This window comes from Arachis hypogaea, chromosome 13 (genome assembly GCF_003086295.3).
Source record: "Arachis hypogaea cultivar Tifrunner chromosome 13, arahy.Tifrunner.gnm2.J5K5, whole genome shotgun sequence".
In the NCBI taxonomy this organism is placed as follows: domain Eukaryota; kingdom Viridiplantae; phylum Streptophyta; class Magnoliopsida; order Fabales; family Fabaceae; genus Arachis; species Arachis hypogaea.
This window is the reverse complement of record NC_092048.1, coordinates 112,561,832-112,571,852: the sequence shown is the minus strand read 5'-3', so window position 1 is coordinate 112,571,852 and position 10,021 is coordinate 112,561,832. Positions and strand designations below refer to the sequence as shown.

At 30.6% G+C, this 10,021-nt stretch overlaps 1 protein-coding gene across 2 annotated transcripts; it reads right to left on the bottom strand.

The window, feature by feature from the left end:
• Positions 1–4,259: 4,259 nt before the first annotated feature.
• Positions 4,260–8,934, bottom strand: LOC112735246 (uncharacterized). 2 transcript variants are annotated; one of them, XM_025784807.3, is made up of 7 exons: positions 7,852–8,934; positions 7,147–7,353; positions 6,958–7,031; positions 5,687–6,827; positions 5,463–5,536; positions 5,201–5,324; positions 4,260–5,095 (listed from the first exon to the last, which is right to left on the bottom strand). In XM_025784807.3, the coding sequence occupies exons 2-7, from the start codon at positions 7,277–7,279 to the stop codon at positions 4,476–4,478; spliced, it is 2,166 nt and encodes a 721-aa protein (XP_025640592.1). In that variant the 5' UTR covers positions 7,280–7,353; positions 7,852–8,934; the 3' UTR covers positions 4,260–4,475. The 2 variants fall into 2 exon arrangements, with proteins under 2 accessions (XP_025640592.1, XP_029147508.1); XM_029291675.2 differs by having other exon boundaries at positions 7,147–7,363; positions 7,852–8,415.
• Between the last annotated feature and the right edge of the window lie 1,087 nt (positions 8,935–10,021).

Below are 10,021 nucleotides of genomic sequence, written 5' to 3'. Positions count from 1 at the left end.
TTTCTATTTGAGTTCTTATAAAACTTGGAAAAGCTCTTTACCTGAACAACAGCTTGAAAACTATTTCTCCTAAATTTTAATTATCTGAATTTAATAGGATATGTGACATATAATCATTTTACCTCTTGGATAATTAGAATTTTTGTGGCATATAAACTAGAAATTGATTATCACCCTCTAATTGGAATTAATTGACCAAGGAATTGGCAGTTAATGAATTTTAGGGGAGACTAGGAAGGTCTAAGGAATTAGGGTCTAGTCACATACAGTTTGCCATAAATTAAATCCTGCATAATTAAATTAGTTAGTAAGAAAAGTTAATCCGGAAAAATAGATAACTCTAAAACCTTAACTATCTTCTCCATATATTATTCTCATCTTAATTACTTGCCTTTCTTTAATATTTTTGATATTGTTTAATGTCTTTTATATTGTATCTCAACACTATTTTCTGTCTGTCTAACTAATCCTATCAAACGCTATTGTTTTGCTTAATCCATCAATCCTCGTGGAATCGACCCTTACTCACGTAAGATATTACTTGGTACGACCCGGTGCACTTGCCGGTTAGTAAATGTGGTTATAAATTACCGCACCAAGCGCGCTGGGTCCGGACCATGACAATAACACTCTCACTAACGTTGCATATCTCTCTTTAATTAATTGTCACAATTATTTTTTTGTAAAAATAGTTCGTTTCATTTAATTTCACAACAAAATCAATTTAAATGATGTAGAAATCAAATTTTAAGAATCTTTCTCTCTCTCTCATTTATATTGTATTATCAAAACACAATATAAATGTTCAAAATTTAATCTCATCAAAAATCAGTTGATGCTAATTTTTGGATGCAAGAGTAAACTTGTTATAAAATAATATTCTAAACTTGATATTAACACTTAATTAAAAAAATAATAGTTAATTCACATTAAATAATATTTTAAATATCATCTCAATAACAAATTAACTTTTAATTTTAGGTTTAGAAATAATCATACATAAAGCAAAACTCTATATTTAATTCAAATTACTTATTGATGCTTAATTAGATGTGTGAGAGATGTGAGATTATAGTTTATATCAAAATTATTTTTAAATTTTATCTTAATCATTAATTTACATAAAGTGGTGCTCTAAATTTAATTTAAATCGCTAATTCACATTTAATTAGAGATTTAATAGTGAACTTTACAATAAATTATGGTCTATATTGGATCTCAAGAATAAATTAATGCTTAATTTTGAGTGCAAGAGATATGTAGTAATGCTTTAGCTTCGATGGAAATTACTAATTCACACTTAGTTGGAAGTGCAAAAGAGTACTTTACGGCTGCGTTTGATTTTGAAAACAAGACACTGAGACATTGATACAGCGTATAAAATTGTATTTGACAGACGAATTATGGATAAAGATATTGTATTCTGAGACACTAAATTAATGTATTTTGTATTTTTTTTAACAGGAATAACATAGAAACATTAATCGGAGATACAATTTATTTTTTTTTTAATTTTTCCTTTTATTATCACTCTTAAATTTTTATAATCATATTTTTTATTATTTTATTTTTTTATTCTAAATTTTATACGAAAAAATAAATGAAATTAGACTTTTTAGTATTTGTTCTATCTTATATTCATTTTGTCACCAAACAAAATACAAAGATACTAATTTTTGTATTTCGATCATTTGTGTTTTGTTTTTAATGTCTTATCTTGTCTTATTTTTAAAACCAAACCAAATGCGCCTAGATGATTACATCAAATCATACTCTGAATTTGATATTAAGAACTAATTAAGACTTTAGTTTGTTATGATGGAAAAACTACCAAAAGTACCCATGAATTTTACGAACGCTGACAAAAGTACCCATAAACTAAGGAAATTAACGCTGTACCCATGAAAGATGGGTTCCGTATGACAAAAGTATCCAAATCTTAATTTTTTGTTGATTTTTTAATAAAATTCCTAAACTACCCTACACTCAACCTCAACTCACTTTTTCAACTTTTCATAACTCAATTTGTACCAACTCTTGCCATAGAGTCCAAAACTACTCCTACAACAAACCAGACCAAAATCAATGGTAATGGTGGTGGTGGTAGAAGATTGGACCTCAACCGATTCACTCATAAGTTTATAATCCATACATAAACTAAATTAATCAAACACCAAAAAATACTCAAAACATAAAAATTTTCAAATCCATTCATCCAATTTCAATTTACTTTAGCAAAATTAGAAATAGAAAAAGCCATCAACCATAAAAAATTAACAAATCCATTTATTAAATTTGAAATTTATTTCAGCAAAAATAAGAAGTAGAAGTAGCCATCAACTGAATCTTCTATAAATCAATCTTAGCCTTCATAAAAAAATAGAAGCAGATTAAAAAAAAATAGAACAGTATCATTTTAGTAGTAACTAAATCAATTTCTGAAAGAGAAGAAAAATAAAATAAAAATGTTTTAAAAAAATACCTTTTTCTTCACCGGCCGACTGTAACATCGTCAATGGCAGAACCTCCATCCACAGTGCCGCCTCCCTTTCTTCTCTGATTTCTCTTTACCGAACCCACTTTCTGCATGCAAGAGTACCACGACCCCTCTCTCTTCTCAGATGTGCGACAACGGTGTTCTCTTCGGTTGGGTCAGACACGCCACGACGACGTTCTCCTCGGCTGTAACAGGCGCGCCACGGCAGCATTCTCTTCAGGTTAGGTCACAGGTGTGCGATGGAGGTGTTGTAGTCACCTTAATAGTGAGAGGGAGAAGCAGTGAGAGGGGAAGAGATTGGCGGTAATGGAGTAGGTGGGTGGCGGACGGCAATGAGGAGGTAGGAGGAGAGTTTCTGTGACTCTATGAGGGTTTTTGAGGGATAAGTGAGGAGAGAGGAAGAAGAGAAGAGATGGAGTGACGGTAGAATGGGGTTAGGGTGGGGTAGTTTAGGAATTTTATTAAAAAATCAACAAAAAAATAGGATTTGAATACTTTTGTCATACGAAACCCATCTTTCATAGGTACAGCGTTAATTTCCTTAGTTTATGGATACTTTTATCAGCGTTCGTAAACTTCATGGGTACTTTTGGTAGTTTTTCCTTGTTATGATTATGAACTTCAAATTAAATTATGCTTAAATTTTTATTTGATCATATCACTAATTATTATTTATTTACATATATAAATAAAAATTTTAAATCAAATCATACTCTAAATTAAATTAAAATCATTAATTTATAATTAATTATAAGTTAAATAATATGTTTTCTATCAATTCATGTTTTAAATTTAGTTCAGATTACTATTGTACAGTTAATTATAATTAAAATAGTGTACTTTAAATGAAATAATAATTTATCTTAAATAAAATAAAACTATACTTAACACGTAAATTAAAATTGAAATAGCATCCTTAACTTTAAATTAGATTTCTAATTTTTATTATAACAACAATATTTCAATAACTAATGAAATTGTAATTATTAACACTTAGTAAGTATTTAATTTAATTATAAACATAAATAATTGTCTAACTTTTTAAATTTAAATTAACTATTTAATTAATTCATATTTTTTAATATGATTTATTTTAGTATAATTTATTTCTATTTAGATATATAAACTATAACTGATTCTTTCGTTTCTCTATTTCTATTATTGAAGGAAAAAAAAAAGATCAAGTAAATTTATTGGCATAAATATTAATCTAAAATTATATTGATATTTTTAAATTTTGACCATATAATTTGAACCAACGGTTTAATTCAACAAGGTTCAATACAATTAAAACCAAACCCAAATTTAGAAGCAAATCCTCCTTTAACTAAAGCATTTGATTTCGACACTTGCTAGAATCAGAGGAGGGACTTCAGCGGAAGACAGAAGCAATGTCTTCATTTAAGTGGTTATTTTTAAGGTGAAGGTGTGCTTTTTTCGTTTACTTTGCTGAAAATTGTATGCTTTTCATCAATCTCAAGTATCAGACTATCAGTTATCATTATCATTGGTCCATTCTCATGTTTAGAAGATGAACCAAGTACTACAAACTAAATATAAGCACTTAATTTATTTGAAACGTAATGATTAAATTATCAATTGGGTTTGGTTGAAGTCTTTCTTTTTTAGCTGAGAATTTCATAAACTTTCTATAACTTCGTTTTCTTTTTCGGAACTTCAAGTCTAGTGTTATTTTGGAAACGCAAATAAATACATAAAAGTAATACAAAATAAGATATTGAAATAGATTATCTACATTCTATTTTATCCTAAAAAATTTCATATATAATATATTAAATTGCATCTGAGACTCAAGATATTTTTCTAGACAAGAGTACAATCATAAAATTCGAGAATAAATCTAATGATGCAAAGATTGGGTATAACGTCCTTTATACTATACAAGTTTAGTTATATCTCACTATCTCAGGATGCGCAACTCACCACATGTATGATTTATTCCAAAAAAACTAAAACATTATTTTCCTCTATGCTTTGTTTGATGTTCATGCAAAGTTTTCAAGTCTCTGATGTCCATCTCAGATACCATTTCCAATACCAAATCTTCAAGCACATCTTCCTCCACTTCTTTCACAATATGTTCTATATCAACTTGGATATTTAGCCAAGATTCACTTCTTTCTAAGTCCTTTCCAACCAGCTGGTCTAATGTTATTTGTGATGGATGAGGCACAAAATGCAATTTAATCACTTCAGCAATCTCTTGAGCAAGAATTTTCTTTGCAACATATGCTTGGAAGTGTGGATTTTTCCTTGCAATGTTAAATGGGAAACCACAATTCTGATATACTTCCATGAATGCTTGCATGACACAGTCAAGCAAGATTGCATTGCAAGAAAGTTGACCGATCGATCCTTTCAGTTCATCAAATGTGGATGGATCGTGCATATCGGCTGATTCGCACTTCATCACGAGTTCATCCCATTTCAAGCTGAAAACCTTAACAATTTCCCTTGAGCAGTCCAACATGTCCTTGGAGGAGGCTAGATTGTTTGTTCCATTTAAGGAGGATCTTACAAGTTCTGCAAAATGGATATCTTCGATTTGTTCGTACACTGCTTGTACCAGATATTCATCTGCAATAATTCCTAAATCATGAACTGGCTTTGATAACAGAGAGAACAAGAAAGTAGAGTTGAATATATCTCTCGACAAATAAATAAATAAATAAATAAAAATACCTGGTTGTAATGTGGAATGCTCAACAACAAATTCAGTCCTTTCTTCTATTCTTTCAGTGGAAAATGGGCTTGATGAAACAACTTTGGGTGGAAAGGACAGAATTTGGATCTCTGGATGTGAATCCTAATAAACATCGAACTTCATTATTCATATTAAGGATGAAAAACAAAAGATGTGAATAATTGATAGATGTAAGAAGATAGAACTTAGCATCTCTATGTCGTTTCAATGAGATTGTCAAAGACGTAAGAAGAAACTTACTTGAAAATGCTCAATTTCTCCGGTTGAATTACTTTTATCCAAGTTGAAAGTTGGACTGTCATTATATCCATCATCTGATTCAGAAGAACACATCTTAATTTCTCTCTTAAATGGATCAAAACAAGATTTTATAAGCTTCTCAAAGCATATATATATATAGATTAGACAAGTATTCATCAATGTCTAATTTGCCAATAAGGTTCAAATAAAAAGTTTTAGCATACCTCTAGGATTATCAGACTGTGCATGTAGATCGCCTCCAGGAAGACTCTCTTGGGTTCTAATATCAGTACCAAAAGGCTTCAACTTATCACTAAATGTCTTAATGGTATCTCTTGGTGCATTTTTATGTCCCAAAAATCTAATGGAACAACCATTTTGCCTTTCTTTTTGAAGCCCCAACTTGGTTCTATGGTCCATTTGATAGTTGTCCAAGTATCTCATCCCTTCAGTGATATAACCATGATTGTAGTACCTTTGCAAGCTTGATATGGACTCAAAGTTAGGAAGATGCTCCTTTCTCCTTACAGATAGACTTTTCCTATCTTTAACAGGCATGTCCAGTGTATTTTGCTCAGAAGGGCTGACTGAAGCATTATTTGTCATCCTATTGCAACTTTCGCTAACTGAGGCAACCTCCTCTCCTATGGACAATTCAGAATCTTTGAACCTTTTCTCAAAAATTGAAGGGGAAGTCTCAAGTGAATTTCCCACACTTTTCAATTCTTTTAATATTTTGCCATCTTGCAAGGCCTTGCAATCACAGGGATCATTTTCAGGCTTTCCATCAGTTTTCTGTTCTTTTCGCCTTGCTCTCATGACGTATCTCAACTTCCTCTTTATATGACCAAGTGGAAAATGTGAAAACTTTACATTTTGTGGATTATGAATCAAGCTTCGATGAGAATGCAGCCATGGACTATCAAATCTAGTGGCAGCAGAATTTTTCTCCTTATTTGTGGTAGGTTTCAGAACCACTATTTTCTCAGGAAGTTCCGGCTCAATATTTGAACCGGAATCATGTCTATCAAAGGAAGATTTAACTGGCTTTCCAGATTTTCTTCCATTACTGTTTTGATATTTATTCATTTGAGAACTCTGTAAGCCACTTATCTGTTTCACCAGCAGAGAGTTTGGATCTTGTAGAAGTTTTAGGAAAAGCTCTTTGTTTGAGTATAATATCTGTAAAGCATCCAAGAGTTGATCAGGTTGACATTCTGCACCTTCTTTGCTTAGATAGTTTTTATTGACAAATTTTGGATCAATAGTCATCTTTGTCACTTTATTTCCTTGATCTGCCGCCACCTGAGCATTCTCCACACAACTGACACTTTTACAACCATAATCTCTTCTTCTGGAATTTACCTGTAGTCAGAAGAACTCTTTCATCAGTGGTAATATAATTATAAATTAACATGCAACTCTAAAGCTAAATTAACATTTTTCATGAAATTAGTTGCTGGATCCTCAAAATTTATGTATGATCAGAACTTACACCAATGTGAGGGTACTTTTCATCAACCGCACTAAGCTCACTTGAGCTACTTCTGTTGCTTGTGTTTCCTGCATCTGAGATAACAAAAAGCAGAAATGCCAGATTTTAGAGTAGCAAAATTGTAGACATGTAGTTCCTCATCTTCAGGAAATTAAAAAAATGAAATTATGTGCAAATTATAACTCTTACCAGTGCTATCTCTACTCAAATGCCTCCCACTGAAAACCAATCTTCTGCTGAAATGACCTCCAAGAAAATTAAAAATTCCGAACATTCGCGACGTGCATGTTTGGTCAACCAGAGGAGATGGTCTTCTCTCCATGCCAAAGAGAAAAACTTATTTCCAGCTGTTATCTATCTGTGATCTTCACCCTAACTATAGGAAATGGGAAAATCCTGCGCAAAACTGAAATCAGTTTCAGAGACCACATTTGACAAAAGCGATCAGAACTTTTTTACTTATATCTTACAACTAATTCACCATGTTTTCCGAAATTAAGTAAAGGTGAATTCTCTAGATCGCATCATCTGATAGTGTGATAATAGGTTTTTCATTTTTTCACAATGAATTTACAAATCTATGCTGATATAAGTACAAAGTGAGCAAACTAGCTAGCTGCATTTAGCCATACATAGCTCTTGCTACATGGCCAATTTCTCTTCATATTATACTAACGGAAAGCTTTCAAGTATACCAGTGTAAATTTCAACTGTTGATGGTTAAAAATCACTAAAATATTAATATACCAGTATACTTGAAAGTTTTTCTATACTATACACCCGTGTCCAATAATTGAGTCACTATACACTTTAATTATAATAATATAATAATATATCTCACACACACACATATAGAGAGAGAGGGGGAGAGAGAGAGAGAGTTAAAGATAGTACCTGGATATTGGAGAAGAACAAGAGTATCAAAATGCAATTCCTCACCAGAATGAAGAAGAGATTGAATGCGGAAATATGTGAAACACAGACACGGATAAAAAGGGAAAGGGAATTGTTGGACAGAGGAGCAAGACATGTGCAATTGTGTAATGTGTGTACAATGTTACATAATAATAATACATATATAAATAGTCAATGATATTAAGATAAGGACATTTAATAACGTGACAATGACTGGTAAATTGTAAAATAAACAGTTTGTTAGGGAAGAAGAAAACTTTCAACTCAAGCTAACTTTTTCATTCCCACCTCTCTCTTTCTAAATCCAAACCCACTCTTCTTTCTTCTCATAATCTCATCCCTTCAAAATTCACCTTTCTCTCATCTCAATCTTCGCACACTCTTTTTTGCGTTGGCCCATTGTTCGTTTGTTGAGTCCAGCTATGTGGTTTCTCAAAATGTATGGAAACGTTGTCGTTTTTAAGGAATCTTCCCTCTTCCATGTTTTTGAGTGAACTCTTTAGTTTCGATAAGACATTTTCGTTGTTTGGACTTTGGATCATCATATCATTGGTCCATGGCTGCCACAATTATCAAGATTGGCCCCGCAGCCATCTATGATTGGAATTTCGTGTTTTGGTGCATAGAAGTTAAATTAAGTTCTTTTAAAATGTCTGTTCAAAAGAATATTATTTTAAAATGATAGACGTAGTAAGGTAATAAAATGTAGGATTAATTACTTTTAAATTAAGATAATTGAATTTGAAGTTATAAATTTAATGACGATTAATCTCTCAGTTTTATCACTTTGTCATCTATTCACTTTAAAGGATCTAAGATTAAATTCATGGAAGTTTATTAAATTTTAAAAAAAAAAAAAAAAAAGGAGTAACGCATTATTTATTACTACTAATATATTACTTGGAAGTTGGAATTTTTTGTTCGATAACGTCGCTATTCTGTTATGACTCCAAAGCTTGTTACGAGATTTTAATTTCTATTTATTTATTTTATAATGTGGTTATCTTCCTTACACAAGTGCAATTTTCTTTCCACGTTTAATCAACCTCACAAATTCTCTTTAGAAATTAAATACGAGGAAAAGTAATTGAGTATGATACTATTTTTTTATGTACATATATAATGTGTGGTTGGTCAAGAGCTTACGTCGTTTATTAATATGAAATGCATATGCATAGGATAATGCATTCGTGGTACAATTTTGCCAATTGCATTGCACTCTACGCGATCCACACACATTTAGGGGCGACTATATCTGTCAATTAGTATACATAAATGAGATCGAGATATGTTTGGTGTCTAATTTTTTTTTAAACATCATTCTTAATATATGTACTTATACCCAAAAAAAAAAATACGATTTCTATAATTTGAATCTGAAACCATTTTCTGAAGAAACAAAATATTTACTGTCAGTTTGAGTAAATAATTTAATTAAATTTTTTTCATAAAAATTTATATAAAAAGTAATTTATAAATAAATTATTTTATATTTAGATTTTTATTATAAAAATATTCGTTTTAAAATTGTTTTAATAAAAAAGAATGATAAAATAGTTTTTGAAAAAGAGAACTTCAAAAATTCTTAAACAATTTTTTGAAAAATAAAAAATATATTTAAAAAATTATACTAAATAATATTAATGTGACTTTTCATAAACTAAAAATCCAAAAAAATAGACTTTACTATGTTAATAATTTCATATTAATCATACATATTAAACAATAAAAATGTCCAATAATAGATACGCCATAGTGAATTAATGATAATTAACGTAAAAGGACCAGGAATCAAAGGAAGGAGAATATTAGACAATTAATGTACACGGCTCAAAGCTGCTACAACTACTGAACTACCATACAATATTAGTATATTACAATGCATCTTCTGTGGAAATGATACAAATTCAGCCGTCAAAATGATATGATAATGCGGGAATCGCGTCACCTGTTTTACCAATACCTAAGTATATAATTAATTAAGTCCAGTTCAAGGAACCAAATTACGCCAAAGCTGGGTACAATAATTTAGAATATCTTCGATCGGTAGAAGTTTGATTACAGGTAGTAGAGTATAAATACAGTATACAAATAAAAGTATGATACACGCAACAGATTATAAAATCATGCCATCTATGTGTACGAATGA